The following is a 22,068-nucleotide window of genomic DNA, read 5'->3' as shown; positions in this document are numbered from 1 at the left end:
GATTGGGATGTCTGACTTTTTCTTGCTGCCTTTTTAGCACAGCTGGGGAATTCTGGTTACCCTCTTTCTTATTTTCATTGCAAGATTGACATTGCAAGGGCATTGTGGGTTTGCCTCTTAGGAGGGTGCCCGGTACCTCATGCACGAATGCAGCTGTGGTCGGGGAGACTGGTATGGTACTGTTATTATGCGAGTTATCAAAGCAGAGTTTGCAGGTCCATGTGGAAGATGTAGATGTTCTGAAGAACCCCACAGTTCCTTAGTGAGACTGTCTTCTCCTGAGATACTGTCGTCCCAAGGCTCGTTATGGCTTATTTTGATGAGACCTTATTTCTAGCTTTGTTACCGAAAGGTTACAGGCTCAAATAATCCTCCAAACCACAGACTGTGACTCTGCACAACCTGGGGTCCCTGTGGTCAATGGAGATGGAGAGATGGGGGATAGTCCAGGTCCAGAGCCAGAATTTGGGTTTCCTGAATGGCCCCTAGGACCAGTCTGTTTCTCTCCATCACCTGCAGAGGAAGAAGATTGTGTCCCATAGGCTCAAGGTCTATTGATGCTCCCAGGCTCTGTAGGCTGAAGGCCTTTGAGAATACCCCAAGGATCTGCAACCTGGACAGAGCAGTCCCTCTGTGTCAGGATCGTGTCCTTCTGCCTGCGCTGGCTGCGGCTCCGCTGTGCTGAGGCACAGCCAGCTCTGTGCTGCAGTCGCTGGGTGTTTAGCTCTGACTCTCTTTGCAGAATGTCATTCCTCCTGTGTTTGCTTTCTCTCCCCAGAGGAGTTCCTGTCCAGCCTCGATCACTATGAAATTGCGTTCCCCATCCAAGTAGACCAAAACGGGGACTTCCTCACCTTTGACGTGAGAAGCCAGCTGAAGCAACGCCCTCGGCGCAGTCTGGGGTCCTTGCCCTACGAGCCGTCTGAGCAGCAGGTTTTCTACAAAGTCTCTGCCCACCGAACCCAGTTCCTCCTCAACCTGACACTGCACTCCAACCTGCTGGCTGAGCACTTCACTGTCGAATACTGGAAGCGAGATGGCGTGGACTGGCAACACGACTTCCACGAAGACTGCCACTACGCGGGCCACTTGCAGGATCAGTACCTGAGCTCAAAGGTCGCCATCAGCAACTGCAATGGACTGGTGAGTCTCTGCATTTTGCCCAGACTAGGGCAATACTAACAACTAGAGCTGCCCGTAAAGCAGAGCAGATTGCAGCTTCTTTGGTCTTTGCTGTAGAAGTCCAACTTGATTTGGGTCCCAGCAGGTGGGTCCATGGTGGTGGGATCACTTTGTTAGATCTGTAAGGGTTCTTGATGTGTATTTGGCTTGTAATCCAGTTTCTTCCAAAGTCAGTGGGCATTTTTCCATGGATTTTAATTGGAATGGGATAATCAAGGTTCTAGACCATTATTCTGGCTCTCACAGAACTCTCCCCTCCATTTCCAACAGCAACAACAAAAGGTATGTTTTGTGTGTGCAAGTGAGGAAGAAATGCAGGAGGGCAGGAATTTCACAGCACAACTGGGAATGTCAAAAGTGCATTCAGCTCCTTACAATTACATTCCTGGGGCTCCTGGTCAGTTCTGTCCAGATTGCAGGAGCTACAAATGTGGCTCCTGGGGAGGGGGGGAAACTGCAATAATCAGTGTTTTTCAATTTGAAAAAGAGAACACCAAGAGGGGACAAGATGGCATTCCTCAAAACCAGCAAGGCTGCTTCAAAGAGGGTGGGAATGATTGATTTTGCACGTTCTAGCAGCTAGGACTAGACATCATGGTCTTATATGTCAGCAAGAAAGCTTAATGGTAGACGTTAGTGGTAAGGATAGCTGAGCTCTGGACTAGATTGCTTGGAGAGTGCATGGCCCCTACGTCGTTGGAGATCTTTAATAGGCCAGACAAATGCCTCTCAAAAACACTCCAGGTATGATTCATTAGCTCTTCCAGCATTGGGAATAGATTAAATACTTCCATCCTTATTTTTCTGTGATTTTCTGATATTTCTGGCTCACAAAGCGCATTTCATGACCTGCCAGATGGAGGGATGGAGCAAACATACCCTGTTAGCGAATCCCAAGGATGATAGCTCCCTTGGAGGGGTAACATGTAGAAAAAGACTCTGTAGGCCAGATTCATATTTATGCTGCGGCCCCACCTCTTAGCAGTGTTCTGGCACTGCGGAAGAGCTTCCAAACGGGAATGAATTCACGTTTGATTTATTGCTAAGTTACACTGCCAGAACAGTGCTGTGGGTTATTAACAGAAATGAGAATTTGACTCATTATATCATAGAGTCTAATGTTTCTATCTCACAGCCAAAAATCAGAGCTGCATAAACTCTTGGTTCCCTGGTTAGCCCTTTGTTTAGAGATGGGAACTCTGCTGAACTCCGAGACAATTTAGTGGTGTTCACAAAAGCGCTGAAGGCTGAGTTGGATGCTACTGGCTTAGATGGGATCCGGCAGTCGCCTCCCTTCCCACTTCAGAAGGCAGCAAGTCCAGGGCAAGCAGTGGCCCGGCAGCACTTGCACTAGGACGGTTTGGTCCACAGGCTGTGTTTAGCTCTGGAGAGATACCAGAGGCTGTCTGGAGGAAAATGCAGCCAGGCACTAAGAGAGACAGAGGGTCATCCAACAACCTCTCCTTTTCCTGAACTCTGTCCTTCTGCCCTGGAGAGCTACGGACATCAGCAAGGAGGGGAGAGGAGGGCTTCTGGGTTAAAGAGGACGATAGGGTCAGGAATTTGGATGAGAGGAGACTGATGTGTCCTCAGAGTGAGGGCTGTACTTGCCACTGGAGAAGATCTGTTGTTGCAGAGCTCTGGTTGATCAATAACGGCTGATCCACTCATGCCATCCTTCAGCCGCAGCACACTCCTCTCCGGGCAGGCGTCAGTCCACTTTAGGGGGGACAGGTAGGGACAGAAGAGGGTCTCCGGTTGGTGAGGTCTCAAGGTTCAGGTTCATGCTGACACATGCCAAGGGGGGACTGCACACGGTGACCCACGTTTGCACAGACCTGACTCACTGATGATGCAAAGGGGGCTGTGTGTTGTGTTGTTGAATGGGCACAAGGAAGGACCAGGTGCTGATTATGGGGTGAGCTGCGCATGAGGAAGAGGGAGAGGGATGACTGCATCCACAGAAGCTTCCAACACAAAGCTGTGAAAACAGGTAGCAAGCCCCAAGCCATTCTCCTGTCCTCGAACTCCTACATCCCTGAGCAATTTCTGTGTCTGCAAGGTGTACCTCTGGAAACCGCTTTGTTTTCAAGCACCCATGACATAACTCGCGCCTTACAGCACCCCAGCTTTGGATTGCCAATATCTGCACGTGCTCCCGTAGACTCATCTTCCCAGCTACGCACACCGTCACCTCCCTGAGGGCAGGCAGGCAGCATGGCTTACCCCACGCATCTCCTGCGGAGGGCACGCCGAGCTGCGCTTTAGGCTGAGCAGGGGCGAAAGTCACCTGGGCTTAAGTTGTCAGAAGCAAAGGGCAAAGTGGTCCCTTTTCCAAAACGGGCAGAGCTGTGAGCTGTCAGCAGGGCCAAGCATGAAGCAGCTGGAGCCTGCAGGGAGCAGCCCAGGGAGCTTTGCCTCAGCCTGGCCCGGACCTCAAATCTGTGTCTTAAGCAAAGCCATATTTCATGCCACCGGCTGCACGAGATCCCAAGGACCTGTGTCCTACCATCAGAAAAATCACAGCAAGGAGAAAACAACTTTAGGGGCGAAATGCCACTGTCTTACTTCTTGTGTCAGAGCTCATCAAAGGGCAGTTTTAAAGGCCAGGTTTTCAACCCTGTGTGTCTGTGCTGAAATTGTGCTTTCGTCTGAAAAGCCCTCCCTGAAGTCAGCGTGAACATTAAATGCTTGGAGCAAGGCAGATGGCCCCGCTGCTGAGGCTAACAGCGAGCTGCTCATGTGTACTCACAAGGAGATGGAAGAGCTGAATTGCAGTATGTGGCTGTGCTTTTCTTAAGTGTGGTTATAAGCTAATAGCATAAACCATCCTTGCTCTGCAGATGACCTGAGTGAATCATAGACAGGATATCCAGTTTAGCTCCCCCACAAACCACAGGGATCTCTCTAAGGGCTTCTTGCCGCCCCCTTTCAACAGCCTTGTGTCATGTCCAGCACCCGGACCTCAGAGCTCGGTCTTTGGGGTCAGCGACGGAGCTGTTTTCAGACTCCTGTGACAGCTGAGCTTCGTTGCCGAAGGATGCCAGGCAGGCGGTGGAGCCTTCTGCCTCTTGCGCTCTGCGGAGGCTTCAGGTTTAACTAAGAAAGGCCCTTTTCTAGTAGTACATGGGTTTTGGGCAGGATGTGCTCTCCCCTCCTGCTGCTCTGCCCCAAGCCGGCGGTGACCTCCTTCTCCCCATCCCACAAAGCCGGCAGCCAGCTGGCTTCGCAGGCCGACACTCGGCTTTCCGCCGGAGCCCTCGCCAGGCTAACCTCACAGTACCTCGCTTGTGTTTGAAAAGGTGGAGCTGAGCCAAGAGCAACAGAGCCTGGTGCAGGAGGAAATCCCCCAGCACTCTGGAGATGGGGACTTCGCTGTGCACACACTGCCCCGATTCAGCTTTCATGGCGGGGAGGGAGAGGGGGAGAGACCTATTACGGAGGCAGCGTCCACCCCAGAGGGGCTCTCCCCCGTGAACGCCCAGCAGTAATGCTGTTACGCAGGTGGTGCCTTCTGTGCAAGGACTCAAGATGTTTTAGAGAGACCTGCATCCCCACTGCCTGTCCTGGCAGGTCAGGGCTCCCGTCCCCCTTGTACAGAGCGGAGCTGGGAAAGTGCTGTGACATCCAAAGGACACCGGTGCGGAGCTGATGGCGGGACGGGGGACTCTGCACCCAGAGCTATGCTTGCACACAAGGGGTGGGAGGACAGCGAGGTCTTCGATTTTTGGGATACTTCTTGTCCTGCTTGAGCAATGTCAAGCATGTTTCTGTGCCTCAGTTGCTTACTGGTAAAGTTCAGCTGACAGCACACCCGTGTTTCTTACAGTTAAGTGAGATTCAGTGCCAGGAGCTGTTACAGGGATGGAACTTCTACTTGTATCATGTTGGGCTGCCAGAAACTTTTTAGGTTGCTCAAACCTTTTAGGTAGAGGGAAAGCTTGCTGCGAGGACAGGACCAGCTGCAGAGGAGAGATCTTGCAAGCACCTGGTGGGTTTGGCTGCTCATCCTGTTGGGGTCTGCTCCTGCCTGTCCTCAGTCTCACAAGTGGGTCCACTCACAGAGAGCAAAGTCTGGGCTCACAGCTGAGATTCATTCCATCAAAGGATAAAATAAGGGAGAACAACAAAGAAAACCTGACTAACTAAATGAACGAGTAAGGGAGCAGGAGCAAGGTCGTCTGACTGAGGTGGCCAGTCAGAGGTGTAAAAAGGGCAGCGGTGCCTGTGAGGCACAACCCAGAGAAAGGCTGCGGTGAAAAGCTGTGGCTCCCGATGGCTGCATCACTGCAAATCGGACTTCAGATTTGAAAGATTCAAGGTGTTTCTCAAAAGCCTCTGAACATCTACGTCTCTCTGCAGCTCAGTGCCTGAGTTTCCCAGGTGATGGCAATGGTCCTGAGCTGCTTTCCAAGGTTCTTCTGGGAGGTTGAAAAGTATAGGAGGTAGATCGCACTGCTGAGTTGTGCTGCTATTTGAAGGTATGGTATTTAGGATCCCACAGACTAATCCCTCAATTAGACTGAGTGGGTGGAATAGGAAACAACTTATTCATAATTTTGCAAGGAAAGACTGTGATTTCCAGAGGACTTTAGTGAACGCAGATGTCCTGAGGCATCCACGACCATCTGGCTCAGTTTTCTCTGGTCTGTAGGTTCATATAGTTCAGTGTTTGCGCGTAAATGAAGGATTCCTTCACATTCTCAAAAGTATTTGTCAGTCCCCAAAAATTCAGTGGTTAATCATCAGAAAGCTCATTATGAGAAGCCACCAGTATGTCACCCAGTTCTCTCTCTACCTCTTTTATTGCTGTTTGTCTCTTTCCTTCCGCAGCATGGGGTGATCGTCGCAGATGAGGAAGAATATTTCATTGAACCGCTGAGCCCGGGAGCCAATGTCAGCACAGGGAGCGAGGGCAAGGGCAGCCCCCACGTCGTGTACAAGCGATCGTCTCTCCAGTACCCACACATGGATGCAGCCTGCGGCGTGCTAGGTATCTGTACCCACCAACCCCTCAATCCGTCCCGGTGAGGGCTGGGAAAGTCCCAGTAGGCAAGGCTTTAGGAGGTCCATGCTGCTCTATATGGCAAACAACCTAATTTATCTCCTGCATTCAAGAAAGTTTTCTGTATTTACTGTTACCCATGTTAAGGGTTTGCGGTGGCCTGGTCTTTGGAAAGCTCTTGGACACTGTTCTTCGCAGCAGGGCTTTTAAATTTGTAAATAGAGCGTGGAACAGAAGAGGAAAAAACTGCCTCTTATTGTTCTTATGAAAAATCCTCCCAGATTTGGCCAATTTACAAGGTATTGAGAAATCATAGCTTACGCATGCTCAGCAGAGACTTGTCTTTGGGTTTTAGTCACTGAAGATTGTGTCCACGTTGAGATACATCTGCTTCCGTTAGAGACCAGGTCGTCTTGTAGGGTGGGATATGGGATCCGGTTAGTCACAGTGGGCTCTGGGAGAGGTTTATAGAGAGCGGCGATTGCAATCTACACCATTTCTACCCTTGCAGGCCTTTGACTTCCTAAAGAACTCACACAGGTCTGCCCTGACGTGTGCCCTTCTCATCCTTGCTAGCGGTCAGTCTGTGTCACAGAGCCTGGCTGAAATCCTTGGCCCTTGTGAATGTGCATAGTTTCTCCATCTGCCCAAAGTGTTGTAAGCACAGAGCGTGCTGCTCCCTCAGTTTCCAGAGTCTTCCCCTCATTTCTGTAAAGATGAGAGGAGATGCCATCCCTGCAGAGGGGCCAGCTCGCGTTTTATGGATTAGAGTTTGTGGATGCAGAAACAGACCTGTTCCCAGTTGCTTCTGGCAGGTTTTTGTGACTTCAGGATGTTCATCCAGTGTTCTTGGGGTGACACTTGACCAGATGAGGAGTTACTGCTGGAAGGGATGGAGCCTCTGGAGATGACAGGGCACCTCCAGTCTACTCAGAGCAAGGGATGGAGCCTCTGGAGATGACAGGGCACCTCCAGTCTGCTCAGAGCAGGTTCTGCATGTCCCCAGACCTGCCAGCACCTCTGGAGACAACCTGTGCTTCCCTGGCCTGGCTCCTCCCATCCCAGCTCCCATAGTCATGTTGGACGAAGCGCCAGCAGACTCCCCTTCTGCTGACTCCTTGCCACGTTCCCTGGCTTCCAGACGAAAGTTAGCCTGTTCCTAATTGCTTCTTGGAAAGCAAAGACCATGCCGTGGGAGCCACAGGACAAATACAGTTAAGAACAACCACAGTGCAACTGGCCCCAGCAAAGCTGCCCCAACCCCTCACACCACAGGCCAGACCTGTCCTGACCTGCCTGGCAGGCTGGGCCCCCAGCACCCCCATGAGGCCCCGCCAGTCAGCCAGAGGGGCCGGAGCTGGTAGGTTGTGGTGCCGCCTGTGATCTGCCCATCTTCCCGGTCTTGGTGGATATTTGATGGTGGAGCAGAGGATGGGGATTCAGCCAGCTCTCCTGACAGGGCAGGAGAATGGTTGTAATCTCCCAGTCAGCTCTCCTGCCCCGTGGTAGTCTGCAGGCTGTGGGTTTAGAGCTGATGGCCCTGCTGGGGACATCTCTAGGATCGGGTCAGTAGCACTTGAAACCCGGAGCAAAGTCCTACAAACAAGCTGTTGCTGCTGCTTTGGAGGCTACAGCCATTTCTGTGGAGGAAAAGCCAAGTCCTAAATTCAGGTCCTGGCAGGAAAAGAAAAGAGGAAATGATCTGCAATGGCTTTATTTTCACATTATGTCTGTGTAGTTTCTAAATCCACACCGCTCTTCCCTGCGAGAGAGGCGAGGGCAGGGCATTGCAGCGCGGAGGCTGTGCGTGGGGCTGCCGCAGCAGGACGGGCGCGCACCTCCACGTGCAGCGTGGGCAGGAGGAGGGCAGGCAGGATGCTATAGTGGGGCTGGCAGGAGCACGGGGACAGCCCTGGGCTCAGCAGATACGGCCGATGGCAGTGGGGACATTTGCTGGGTCTGTGCATTGTGCATAAAGACCTTCTCAATGGCCTTTCCTTCCCTGAAACCAAGCACATACTATGCACCCCTCACCTCTGTGTGCTGCTGAATTGCTGCTGGAAGGCAACAGAAAAATCTCTTTCCCTCCTCAGATGAGAAGCCCTGGAAAGGGAGACACTGGTGGCTGCGGACGCTGAAGCCCTCTCCTCTGAAGCCATCGGGCAACCACAGCCAGCGAGGCCAGCTGCCCCTGAAGAGATCCGTCAGCACGGAGCGCTACGTGGAGACCCTGGTGGTGGCTGACAAAATGATGGTGGGGTACCACGGGCGGCGGGACATAGAGCAGTACATCCTGGCCATCATGAATATTGTAAGTGTTATAACCACATCACGAACCTTGGGGAGACCCCAGAGGCTCATATGCCCAGCAGCAGAGAGCAAGCAGGAGTAAATCCTGTTCGTCACCCCGAATGTCTGGGTTTGGCGAAGGGTTCCATGTGCTTTTCCTGCAAGAAGACAGGCGGGGTGGGAATGCAGTGGGGAAATCAGATCTATTCCAGGATGGCAGTGGCTTCTCCCAATCCCCAGAGCAAGACGTTTTTGGTCAAAAGTCTTGACCCCCTGCTGCTGCTCATGAGCAGTGATACTCTGGAGCCTGCAGGGACTCTCTGTTGTATTGGGGAGGCACTGCAGGAGAGGTAAACTCTGGCCCGTCTGACCATGCTACAGGCCAGATCTGGACTGGGAGAACAAAGCCCTTTCTTCAAAGAGCATCTCTCATCTGAAATTAGCATTGCAAATAGGGCCAGCCAAGCTGAGAAACACATGGGAAAGCATAAGGACTGTGAGCTCTCACGCTTGGGGGCTGATCAGCTGAGGAGTAGGGAGAAATACCCTTGTTCTTCCATACCGCACTGCCCGTGTCTCTGGGTTACTGCAGAGGAAGCTCCTCTGCAGCATCAGATTTGGGTCACTGCTGGCGGCAGGATACCAGGCTAGATGCATTAACAGCCTGAATTGACCATGCTGAATCCTCCTGTGAGGTGAGATAGGCTTGGAAGTTATCCATCAAACCGCTGAAAGCCCCTCTGTGATGGTTCTTTGTCCTGTCCTCTGCAGGATCTCTTTTCATGGCTTGCTCTGTTTGCATTTCTAAAGCAGATGCCAGATTTTAAAACAATACTGCTTCTAACTGTTTCATCTGCTGTAAAACACCCATCGTGTGGCGGCAGATTTCTGAGAGATGCTGTGTCGTTCCCTGCGGATGGGCAGTCAGCAAAGCTTCATCCCCATGACTGCATAATACCAGGACCGTGGGGCTTCCCCACCTGAGCTCCTGGCAAGGACCAGGTGCTGTGGGATGTTGGCTTTACTGCTCGAACCTCCCAGGAGGAGACACCGAGGTCTGAACGCAGTTTAGGAGGCTCTACAATCCAGGTGGTAACATGGAGTCCCATACCCGTTTCTGCTTTCTAAAAAAGTTGCGTTCAGACCCTGCAGCCCACGCTGACGAAGCAGCCCTGTTTCCCTCCGCCACGTGCCCAGCGCATGCCAGCTCACCCACCGATTGCACCATCACCCAGCCAACGAGCTCATTTTTAAGACTCGTCTTTTCTTGTTTCTTGGAGGTCAGGTTGCCAAACTTTTCCAGGACTCGAGTCTGGGCAATATTGTCAATATCCTGGTGACCCGGCTGATTCTTCTCACTGAGGATCAGGTAAGGGGGGCTTTGCTTCCATCATGTGTCTGCACTTCCTTTGCGGGTCTGTGTGTTCCTCCTCGATGTCACCTCCAGGAGGTCCCCCCAGCCCAGTCTGCTGGGTGCATCACATCCACTTGGTGGCACATGGGGACTGGGTTCAGGCTGTGGGCTGAGGAGACCTCTGGGACTCTGAGGACTGTTTCTGCGATAAGGTGGCTTTAGGGACGTTTAAGTAGCTTTAGTTCTAAACTCTTGCTTTCCCGTGGCCTCCATGAAAAGGTGGAGGCATCTGGACTAGTGTCAGTGCTCTGTTGGCATGGGAATAGGCGGTGCCTTCATATCAGGGCTTTTCTGGGAACACACTGTCATATTGCTTCCATTCCAGCCCACACTGGAGATTAACCACCATGCCGGGAAATCCCTGGACAGCTTCTGCAAGTGGCAGAAATCCATTGTGAACAGGAATGGCAATGGGAACGCTATCCCGGAGAATGGCATAGCCAACCATGACACCGCAGTGCTGATCACCAGGTAAGGCTGAGCCTGGCCCTGGCAGCGCTGTCCTCACAGGGGGTGTCCTCTGTGCAGCTGTCCTCTATCTCTGTCCAAGTGGTTCATCTGAGGCTTCCTTCCCATGCGCTCCCCTGCAAGCTGCCCGGCAGCGGCTGTCCCTCGGGCTGGCCACTTGCCAGTTCCCTTGCAGCGATGCGGATTATTGCAATTCAGATAATTATCATCCTCCAGTGTCTTCCTTCAGTCCTTGTTGCTCAAGGAGCTTAGTTTGCAGCTATGGATATCTGTGTACCAAAAGTCAATGGCACAGCATGTGCAGCGGTGTTGGGCATGTGTGGGAGCCCATCCTGGAGTCATGGAACATGGGGCATCCTACTGAAACGGAGAGCTCCATCTGCCCCTGCTGTGAAAGATGGAGAAGAGGATACAAGTAGGACCTGAGCATCATGACAGCGACAGTGTGCCTCCAGCCAGTATGGGATTTGGCTCACCTCGGTTTAGGTGCCTACATGTAGGGCTGAACTCTCTCCTTGGTAGCTGATGGATATCCTTGAAGTACTGACTTCATCCCAGCTCCCTTAGGACAAGAGCAGTCCTGCCCTGCCTGTGTCTCTGTGCTCCTGTACCAATAGTCTAGGTCAGCAGCTTAACCTGGATGCTGAATTAGACCTCCAGAGCTGGTCGACAGGGTCTGAACCTTCACATGCAGGACAAATAACCCCCGTCAGAATAGGTGGGTGCTTGAGCCTGGAGTAGCAGAGGGTACAGGAGGGACAGCTGGAAGGATGGATGGATGGTCAGAAGGAAAGAAGATGCAGAGAGGATGACAGGGACAGTGAAAGGAACAGAGGGGTGGCTAGGAGGACAGAGGATGCCAAAGGGAGAGCTGGAAGAATGGAGGGGACAAAGGGCACTGGGAGGCAGCTCTCAGTGGTGCGGCCAGCTCTGCCCAGGACACGAGCTCTCCAGTGCCTGCATAAACCCTGCTTGGGCAGAGGGGCAGCAGCCTGGGGAGAAGCCAAAGGCAAACCCAAGATTTGTTTGTGCCTTTTCCCCCCCCTTACGGAGTAGAAGAAAGTCATAAAATGAAAGTGCAGGAGAGGGGAGCCTCCAAGCAGGAGCCGGTTTCGTTGGCGCCATGCGCCACTCTCCCACTCCAGTTCCTGGTGGCGGCAGGAGCTGTGTGCAGCCTGGCGCATCCCTGCCAGGGACTGGTCAGAGCTGCCTGCCGCATCCCTCCTGGGGAGCTTGTGAGATAGCTGAGAGCCCGCAAGCACGAGGGGAGGACCGAGCAAAAGGCCCCTCGACCCCAGCTTTTCACCCTCCCGGGCTGCAGCATCTGCTTTTCCTTCCTTCCCACCACACGTGTGGGATGCAAATGCCGGCTCCGAATTCTTCGGCCTCCCACCAGATGTTTGAGCTAACCCAAAGTGACTCGCCGGGCCGGCTGCGCCAGGCTTGGACAGCACCAGTGCATCCGGCCCCGTCTCTAATAAATTCCCCGTCTCCCGATAACATCTTGCTGAGCTGTGGGCTTTTTTCTCTTGCAGGGACGTGTCAAACCAGAGCCTCCGAAGGCTTTAACAGTATTCGCTCAAAACAAAGCAACAAATGTTTTTCACTCGCTTGGTTCCCTGCCAGGAGTGAGAGGTTTGGACACTTCCAGAGAGCGCCAGGGGCCAAAGGGACAGGAGCGTTCACCAGGAACACATTATGCTTAACCCATCGTGTGCTATCAGCTTGCTTCCTCCCCAGTCTTGCCCCCATGGGGCCACCGGGGCGAGGGGTGTTGGATGGTCCTGCTTGCCATGCTGGTGTCCCCCAAACCTGTATCATGGTCGGCATCGTCTGTGCCCCGAGCCCAGCCCGCACTCAGATTGAAATGCACCTCAGGGCTAAGGAGCAACACCCCAACCCGGCTCTGGGGTGTCCCAGCCCGGAGGCCCCTGGTCTCCCCACCTGCCCACCCTGCATGGATTTTGGCATTAGCCTTGCCTCTTTCAGCCTGGGTTTTGCAAAGATCCAAAGTCTGGGGAGTCTCACCTTCTCTAGAAGGTATTTGAACAGGGACAGGGAGGACATGCGGTTCGTCTCCACAATTAAATTATAACGTTCACTCTCTGGCCCAAACTGGTCTCTTTTGGAGCTGCTGCCACATCCCATTGCAAGGGTGCTGCATTTCAGTTTGGAGGAGATTTTACTTTGCTGTCCTTGCTTAGTTTTTCCTTGTATGTGGGTAATGATGTGCAAACAGTTGATTGCTTGATGCAATGGCTGGAAGCTGAGGCCATGAACAGAGGGAAGAGTCATCTTGAATCAAGCCATATTGAATTTGTTTGGAAAATTCTCAGTAAAGAACTAAACTGAAAAAAAAAATATAAAAAAATCACTTCAGCTTTTTAATGAAACCACAGTGGGTTTCAAAATGGAACATATTTTCAAACCGCAATGTTTTCCTTATAAAAAAAAAAAAATAATTCAGAATTACATATTTGATTGATGTGATTTGCTGCAAGGGACCTGAGTTTACAGACAGGCTGACCCCATCCTCTTCCACCCTGCGCTGCCGGGGCAGATCCCTGAGCCTGGTGCCTCTCAGGAGACACGTGGCCGACTCCCGGGAGCGCCTTGGGTGCTAGTGAACAGAGCTGGACCAGCCACCCAAACCCAAAGAACTTCAAGGCTGGAATAGCGTTGTCCCTGCTGCTTTACCATGTTTCAGCAAAGCCAAATCTCTGACCCCGCTCAGCACTGCCCCGTAGTTAAGGGACAGCCACTATCATTACAACTCGCCAGTGAGTCTCAGCCTGACGCAAGTGAGTGTTGTACAATACGGATCAGAGGTGTCTAACCTGTTACAGTTGGTACTTGCCATTCTACAAGTGTTGCATGAGCCGTGGGCTGTTTCGAAGTGGTTTGGATGTGAACATATCCGTAAAATGGAGATGCGCTAATTTGGATCCACCAAAATTGTAAGTGCTCTTAACACTGCTTTCTCTTCTTTGTAGATACGACATTTGCATCTACAAGAATAAACCGTGCGGCACCCTGGGTAAGTAGGGTTTTGCTGCTCCTTCAGCAGCACTTCTCACCAGCACACGTGTTCTGGGGAGTGTGGCGAGGGTGGGCTGTGCCATCCCCCTTTCCTGGTGAGCCGGCTGAGGGGAAGCGCTTGCCCAACGCTACCGTGAGCACTGGCAGCAGAGCCAGGAATGGGCCAGTGGTTTCCAGCCCGCCCAACTGTGTAGCCTCCTTGCTTCTGTAAACACTAAAAGCAGCAACCCGGAGGACGGATGGGCTCTGGAACGTTTCTCCGTTATATCCCTGGGTCAGGTCCAGCCTGATGATTAAGAACCGCTCGCATCTAGGGCTGGTCCATAGCCTAGTGGAGTATTCCTGGCTTAGCAGAGAGAAATAAGACTTTTTTGTGATGACTATAAAGGGAGTTCTTTATTTAAATTGCTAGACGCAGACAGACCCTGCAGCTCGTTCTGGCTGTAGCTCCTAATTTGTCTTGCCCTGGTCTAGACTAAGCAGTCAGGGAGGGATTACTGCCCTGAATCACTGCAGTTTAAAAGGAAAAGTTGGTGGAACTCTGACCTGATGCGGCTTCAGACGAGGTGCCTGGGAGGAAGGTTGAGGCTGGAGGTGCCGTGATGGTTCGATTCATTCCTCTGGTAGAGACTGTTCCTTACCTAGCCCGGTACAGCGGGCACAGCCTGTGGTGGTGGGACAGTGTATGGGCAGAGGGGTGGAGGAGTCTCCATATGGAGTCAGGCTGGATTCCTGATCACGGTGGGTGTCAGCCAGAAGCAGGTGCGGATGGTCAGGCTGGATCCTGGCTTACTCAGTTGTCCAGGCTGCCATGGCCGAGTTTGGATGCCCAAGTGCTGGTTCATCTCAGGTTCCCCCACCAGAAGTGTCAGTGTTGTGACAAGGACCGCTCCCCCTCTGCGCACAGTCTGGGGTTTGGATATGAAATTCAGAGGATTTTGACCCATTCTTAGCATTTCTGAGCCTGTCATTAATTTAGTTGACAGTACTGAGTGACCACGTGCCCACAGCCCATAAGAGCTATGGGACCATCCCAAAGCCCAGTGCAACCAGTGGGAAGAAACTTGTTATTGACAACAGGCTATGCTCAGTGTTAGCGAGCGTGAAGCACACCAGTTAGTCCCCAGATACCACCCATGTGCCCTATAGATGCTTTGTGCTGACCCTATGTGACAGCTCTATCTGGCTTCCCTAGGCCTGGCGCCTGTCGGCGGGATGTGCGAACGAGAGCGAAGCTGCAGCATCAACGAGGACATTGGCCTGGCCACAGCCTTCACCATTGCCCACGAGATCGGCCACACGTGAGTACTGTGCCAGAAGAGTCCCTGGGAGTGGCCATGACAGCGAAGGGGCCCCATTGGTTTGTTCCTGCCAACAGGAGCTGAAAAATCCTTCCTGTGGATGATCCGGATGTGTCGAAAAGGCAGCAGTTGATCATCTCTCTATTGCCTTGGTGATGCTTTCTAGGTTTGGCATGAATCATGATGGGGTTGGCAACAGCTGTGGCTCCCGTGGGCAAGAAACAGCCAAGCTCATGGCTGCTCACATCACCATGAAGACCAACCCGTTTGTGTGGTCCACGTGCAGCAGGGATTACATCACCAGCTTCCTGGAGTAAGGAATCCATCTCACCTTGCCCTTCCTTCTACCTCGCAACTAGTACGCACCTCCAGCCTCTCACAGTCACTTGTGAGGAGTGGGTAAAGCCAAAGAAAAGCCCCCAAAGCACACAGCCCATGCACCTTCTGTCTTGTCTCCCAGCACCTCATCCTATCCCAAGAGGCATGCGCTTTCCTTCCTTCCTTTAGACTTTCCCATGGTTTGCTCACCTGCTGAAGATACTAACCCCATTTACCTTGCAGCTGGGAGACCTTTATTTAGGTTCCCTGCTTCCAGAAACTTCACAAATAAATCAATAGCTTCTGGAGTCATTTGGAGGCTTCTGAAGTTCAGCCAGGAATTGCAGAGAGGGGTTGCTGTGGTGTGGAAGTTGGATCTGGACACAGGACTGGATCTGCATGGTATAAGTGTAGGCAGCTTCTCCAGACACTGAGGAGAGTTTTCAGGTGTGAACAAGCAATGCAGGAGAAAGGGTTTTGTGTTTTTTTTCCAAAGCACCTTTAGGATTCAGGAGAAGGGATTTAGGTTCCTAAGTCCCAGAGTTTCAATACTGTCACCTTGCCTGAGCCATGCTTCTGCAGCATGAAAAAGCTTCTCGTCCAGGGTTCAGACAGTCTCCAGGCTTCCTATCATAAAACGAGCAGTCAGGATCGGTTTTGGTGAGGGTTTTGGTAGGATATGGGCACTACCTGACAGAAGGACTGTGTAGGACTTGAGTCACAATTGGAAGAAGCAAGTGTGTGGGGTCGCTGTGGAGGGAAGTCCCCGGGGTATTTGAATACCAGACCTCTACCGGTGATGCTGCCGTTAAAACGCTGTGAGAGGAGCAGCGCAGGCAAGCCTCCCCGAGGGGCTGCTGCCCGCCCCACTGCGCTCCAAAGCTTGGCCAAACCGCGGGGCTCATCGCCGAATCCCACATCTGGCAGCTCATGTTTGGCTGCAGCAAAACCTGTCCCCCTTGCTGTTGACCCCTGGATGTGCACCGCAGCAAGGCACGTCGCACGGACAGCACCGGGAAAGCGCCGTGGCAGAGCCTGCCTTGTCCTCAGGTAACCCCGAGGTCTCGGCAGGGCTGGCAGAGGACGGCAAGTTCGTGTCGGCCCTCTCTGCGGTTCGTGCTGGCCGCCCCCGCCTGAGCATGGCCCTGAGAGCCTCTGCCGGGATGGTGCCGTGGTGCGTGCAAGACCCTGAGATTCGGGGCTGGGGGAGTGGTGACAGGGGCCTTGATTTAGGGAGAGCTCAGAGAGCAGCAAGGAAGGGGGGAGGGAAAGGCGTGTTTCTTGCAAAATTTGGACGCTCCTACAAAGCTCTGGCATGCAGAAGGACGGGCTTGGAGAGCAGGGGCTCTCCACGCTCAGCACCTCCGCTTGCTCTCAGCTGGGGCTCTGCAGCCGTGGGGTGGGAAGGCAGCCCCACCACCTACCTGCCGCCCATGCGAGGGTCCGGGGCACACGCCTGCCCGCACGCTGCCACGCGCTGCCTGCTGGCCCTGGAACCCATGGGGACAGCCAGGGGCTGGCAATTGTCTGCAAAACTCTCAGATTAAAACTTCTAGAGTTACCTAAGAACCAGCATGTGCTTCCCAGCCCGGAGGGCACAGCTAGAAACGCTTCAGAGTGCTTTCGCAGCAGTGGCTTTGCCCAGAGGAGGCCAGTAGAGTTATTCCCCCAGGCAGCCAAGCGTGTGAGAGCTCAGCCCCGTGCGGAGCTGGGAGTGCTGGTCCTCCACCACAGGGGTCTCCTTTCTGAGCTCTGACTCTCATCTTTTCTTTCCAGCTCTGGGATGGGATTATGCCTGAACAACGCTCCTCCCAAGCAAGACTTTATCTACCCAACGGTGGCTCCAGGACAGGCCTACGATGCAGATGAGCAGTGCCGTTTCCAGTACGGAGTTAAATCTCGCCAGTGTAAATACGGGGTAGAGAGCCTTCCTGCTTTACTATCGGTTCCCAGGGGGTGGAGGATGGGGGCTACAAGGGCAAAGGGCCGTGGGGCCGTTCCTCCGCTGCCCCCATCGCTTTGCTGTCCTGCTTCAAGTGAAGGGCACTGGCACGTTCCCTGTGAGCTTTTTGCCTTGCTTCCCTGTGAGAGGACAGGGGAGGTTGTTTCCCATCCACAAAGGTTGACCTCAGCTCGGTTTAGGTCAGATTAGTCCCACGGGAAGAGATCTCTTGCCTCTGCCTGATACTTTGGCTGCTGCTGGTCCCCAAGGGTTGCGGCTGAAAGCCAAGCTGCAGTCCCCTCATCCAGACTTCCCTCTCAGCAGGGCCTTGTACACAGACATGTATTTTATAATCCTTGCTAGAAGTCGTTATGTTGCTGGCACAAACTCAGTAGGGGGCAACGTCTTTCTTCCAGGTGAGGTGGGTCGATGTGCTGTAGTGTTTGAGGGACAGGCGCCCACCTAAGTCACCCCAGCCATCCCCTGATCTTTGAATCCAGGAAACCACTGAAAGGAAAGGTTTCAGGAGAAAAGAGTCTTTCTGGATCTCAGCCTGATGTTTTGCTGTTCTTAACGTACTGGACATTGCCAGCTTTCTGAGCATAGTGGCGAGGGGGAAGCGTCTGTGCTGACGGGCTGATTGAACTCCGTAAGGCGGCCACTTTCCTCTAGAGAAAACAGAGGAGGCAGCAGTGAGATAGAGAGGCAGCTGTGTTGTCTGATGGACACATATGTATGTGTACCCACCCCAGTGCGAGCCCTGGAAAGCTGTGAAGGAGGAAACGTATCAGATCAGGGTTTAGTTTCTCTTGCAACCGTGTAAATACAAGCCCAAGGCTGCCATGGAAGTGACCCAATGTGAACCAGTTTATCACTCTGAGTGTTCACCTATTTAGGATGGTTAAACACTAAACCACCTCCTGATGGTCTCACCAGCTCATCTTGGTGAACAAAGGGCAAAGTTTGGCTCTCCCTCGTCCAGTGCTGTCTTTCAACATGGCCCAGGGGCCCAGAACCCGCTGGACATGGGGCAGATGCAGTCTCACGAGGTGGCCAGAGCAGCAGCAGGAGAAGTCTGGGTCCAAATAACATGGTTGTGATATCTGACGTCAAGCGCTACCGACTGCGGTCTGTGCCCCTCCTCAGCTGAGCCAGAAGCAGTGGAATGGAAACTTTCCACGTTTACATGCCTGTTTCCCAGCTAATTTTTAACTCGGGCAGATACTTCCTGTATATATACAAGGATCACAAAAGCACAAGATGTCCTTGTGATGACCCTTCTAGCCCAGCCTGTCTTGCGTGTTGTTTGGGAGAAACCCAAAGGACGTACGGGCTCAAGTGTGTGCAGATAAATCTGGGTAGATGTGCAAGTCCACCCATCCTGTGCCCCATATAAACAGACTCCGGGGTGGTGGCACAAACGCGGCAGGATCCCTTCCTCCATGCTAGTACAGAGTGGGTGATTAATAGGTATAATGAGGACAGATATCGCTGGTTGAAGCTGGGAAATCCTCTCCCTTGGGGGGACAGAGAGAAGAGACTATACAGGAGCTCCTGCTTCCCAGTAGTCATGCTGGCAGCATGGAGGGATAGATGCCTTTTGGGAATGGGAGAGATTTTCTCCTTTCATGGGTTAAAGCCAGCTGCAGCTGGGCTTTGGTGAAGGAGTTAGGAACCAAAATCCCTTTGCATCTCGGAGCTGCCGTCCTCGGCACAGATTCCGCAGTGTTTTCCTGTGCCTGCTCGCCTCGTGACACTGCTGTCACAACCCTGGGAACAGGAGGGAGGCAGAGTAAATTCCGAGCTCAACTTTTCGCCCCTTTTGGTACCAGCACAGAGGATTCCGAGTCATTGAGTCAGTTGGTCCTGTGGGGGTATCGGTTACTGTTTAGAGCGCAGCCCTTGGCGGGGCAGAGGAATGCCTCGCTGGAAGGCTGAACCCAGCCCGGAGGCGTGATGAACAGGCTGCTACCTGACTGGAGGCAGGCGGCCCACGGAAGCTGTGTTGTGGGTCACGCTGCCGTAGGGGCAGGCGGGAGGCCAGACGGTCGCTGTGCTGGCACCGGAGCGTGCAACTCCGGGTCCTTCAGCCCGTGCTGCGGCATTGGTGTGCACCGACAGTCGCACTGGCGTGTGCTGGGAGCGCGTTAGCAGCAGCCGTGGCTGTTGGGGCTCTGCTCTCACATCTCGAGGCGTTTTCTTTCATTGACAACGTGAACCTGTTTAATATTTTCAAGTATAACCCAAGTCACAGTAAACTGCTCTCGGGAAAGCAGCGAGCTTTCCGAAGGCTTGTTTCAGTAGGAACAGGAGCAGGATGGTGACCTGGCAGGAAACTCAGCGCTGGATTTTAGGTGCTGCTTTGCAGTTTGCAGGTGTGGAAGTCCAGCCTTGGATGACTTAGTGGCAGAGCAGGTTCAAGGGCCCAGCCTCGCAGCCCCTAGCACAAGCAAATCCTAATCTCGGCTTCGTTTCTTTGTCTCTTTCTTCCTCCCTCTCTCCCCCCCAAAATCTCTCTCTTTCCAGGAAGTCTGCAGTGAGTTATGGTGTCTGAGTAAAAGCAACCGCTGCATAACCAACAGCATCCCTGCTGCTGAGGGGACCATATGCCAAACCAACACCATTGAAAAGGGGGTAAGGAAGCCCGGGGCACCATAGCGAGTTGACAGTGAGTGGTTGAATCCCTCTTCCAGCGATAACCGGGATTATTGTTTGCGTTGGTGAGCACGGAGTTGATTTAAAAGCACCCACCAGTCTGTCCTCCCCTGCCTCCCGGAGCCTGGAGCCACCCCCACCCTCCCTGCCGGCACAGAGGGAGGCTGGGATGTGCCAAGGATCCCAGCGACCCGTAGTCCCCCCAAAGTAGAGATCATATTGCTGGAAATGCAGAATGTGCCGTCCCTGCTCCAGCGAGCTTCTTGGTCTCACCTAGGAGACACAGTAAGGTGACCTCAAGCAATACCGTATGCTTTAGATGGACATCTTGTTCTTAGGTCTGCTGAGGTCTCCTGGCTGTCCTGAGAAAAGTGATTTTTTTTGTGTACCAGTTTCCCCAGGAGGGACAATGGGTCTGTAACATGCTATCAGAGGAGCGTGTGAAAAACTGCCTCATTTTTCAGACTCAGCTGGGAGAGGAGGGTAGGATTTTTCATGACTATGTATTTTGAAAGTGAATTTTGACTTGTTGTTCATATCACTTCATTCCCTGCACCTCCTACACCCATTTGCACCAACATAAAGTGACTGTTAAAACAAAATGCCTTTGCAAACTGAAGAATAATTTGGACAAGGGAGAATCAGGGCTGGGATATTCTCCATTAAATGAACATGTGCTTTTCCACTAAGGGAAAAATAATTCCCAAGAAATTCAAGAATAATTCAAATCCTTAAGAAGCTGGTATGCAGGAAAGAGGATGGCTTTGACAAATGCATTATTTTTTGCAAACAGTCATCTTAGTTCTGCTGGAAATTAGATTGAGAATTAGACAGCTCCTGGGGCTGAACATCCCTGCTGCTGGAGATTCACCATGTACAATGGCAATTTTTTTCTACTAGTCATCTTTTTTTACCAGCTTTTCCCACTTTTAACCCCACTTACTAGTTGTTTTTTAACCAGGATTCTTCAAAAGTCCTAAAAGAAGTGAAGTGACAAGCAGGCACAGCCCCCACGACTCATGGGAGCTATTCCCAGTGGAGATACTGACTCAGTTTGAACCCCCAGTTATCTTCCTGTGCTTCTGTTTATCCTTTTGTATTAATTCGTGCTTCAGAAGTGATTTGATATCCTTGGGTGAAAGCTTCTGCACCTTCACCAGCTGGAGCTCCTGGCTGGTGGTCCATGCGCTCGCTGGCCAGGTGAGCCCTCAGACCTCAACCCTCGGCTGGAGCAGCTCCCTGAGGTCTGCCCTGGCTTCTCCCTTTCCAGCTGGGGAGAGCAGAAGGAAGGATCAGGGCGTAGAAGCTATTTAAGGAATGCAAGATCAAAGGAGAGATAGGCTGAGTTTCTGTGCTCTGCCACCCAACTGGGGAAGCAGCAGGGGGAGGAAGGCTGAGCCAAGCTCTGCTGGATGGTGGCTGTGCCCACGTCCCAGGCCTCTGGTTGTTTCCTCCTCCCAAATTATCTTTTTTTTTTTTTTTCCCTTTTTTTTCAACTGATTCCCTGTGGTTGTTATGGCTTCACCTGTCTTACCCCAAGAACCCGCAGTGGGTGACTTCAGGTCTGGATCTGGTGGTAGTTTCTGCTTCCTTAGAGGTGCCCCCAGCAGCCTGGCGGCTCAGACAGTGAGTTCACTGTCTTGCTGCCTCCTTCCCTGCCTGTTTTTGGTTTTCCTTTCTCCTTTTTTTTTTTTTTAATTTCCAGCCATTAAGCACTTGTTACACAGTTATGGTCAGCGCACCCTGTGAGGATGCCTTTCGTTATGCATCCTGCCTCCCTACATGCCCCCCACCTTATACCTGGTCTCACAGCCGGCACATGTCCATGCTTGCCGCAGGAGAGCGAGCCAGGGTCTGCTCCCGGCAGCAGAGCGCAAGGGCAGAGCCCATCACTGATGCTCTCGGGATCCCTGAGTGCATGGCGGGGATTGCAGGGGCTGGTCAGGCTCCTGGGCTCTGCCTGCAGAAGCTGCAGCCCCAGTACCTCCAGTCTGGAGCATGAGCAGGGACACCAGAAAGGCTGTATCTGCAGAGCATCTCCTCTGCACCGGATCGCATCTTTGGAAAGGCGCTGGTGTGCAAAGCGGTCGCTTGCTGAGTGCCCTGGGAGGCCATGGTTGATTTTTCCCTGCTGGCTGTGCTGCCCCGTGGAGAGCCTGGCTCAGAAGGAGCCGGGAGAGGCTGTGCCAGCAGCTCCAGGGTGGGTTATCAGCCCCTGGAAGGAGCACACAGTGGTTTCTTCCTTCCTGGGATTATCTCAGCCCCTGAGGCATGGTGTCCGGCACCGTGCCCGGAGAACGGCAGCGGGTCTGGCAGTGTCCTGCTCCTTGCATCACTGTTGACTCCAGGGGGTGCAGGATGCTTTCCAGGTCCAAGGGAAATATTTCATAGGCAAGTTTCCATCAGCATCTGTCACCCGATAGAACGGGAACAGGCAGATTCTTTAAGGGTCCTT

General features: G+C 52.8%; 1 protein-coding gene across 1 annotated transcript in view; it reads left to right on the top strand.

Annotated features, from left to right (window-relative positions):
* ADAMTS10 (ADAM metallopeptidase with thrombospondin type 1 motif 10) overlaps positions 1–22,068 on the top strand; it is a gene marked incomplete at its 3' end in the record, with an annotated part of 56,744 nt that overhangs the window by 17,719 nt on the left and 16,957 nt on the right. Inside the window, exons 3-12 of the mRNA XM_082495317.1 lie at positions 779–1,143; positions 6,016–6,175; positions 8,281–8,498; positions 9,762–9,845; positions 10,216–10,361; positions 13,352–13,395; positions 14,593–14,698; positions 14,865–15,011; positions 16,793–16,934; positions 19,485–19,592. Coding sequence (XP_082351443.1) covers positions 779–1,143; positions 6,016–6,175; positions 8,281–8,498; positions 9,762–9,845; positions 10,216–10,361; positions 13,352–13,395; positions 14,593–14,698; positions 14,865–15,011; positions 16,793–16,934; positions 19,485–19,592 — 1,520 coding nt within the window. The remainder of the gene's footprint in view (positions 1–778; positions 1,144–6,015; positions 6,176–8,280; positions 8,499–9,761; positions 9,846–10,215; positions 10,362–13,351; positions 13,396–14,592; positions 14,699–14,864; positions 15,012–16,792; positions 16,935–19,484; positions 19,593–22,068) is intronic.

The sequence above is a fragment of the Vanellus vanellus genome, assembly GCF_965231255.1.
Source record: "Vanellus vanellus genome assembly, chromosome: 25".
Taxonomy (NCBI): Eukaryota; Metazoa; Chordata; class Aves; order Charadriiformes; family Charadriidae; genus Vanellus; species Vanellus vanellus.
This window is presented reverse-complemented; position numbering and strand designations above follow the sequence as displayed.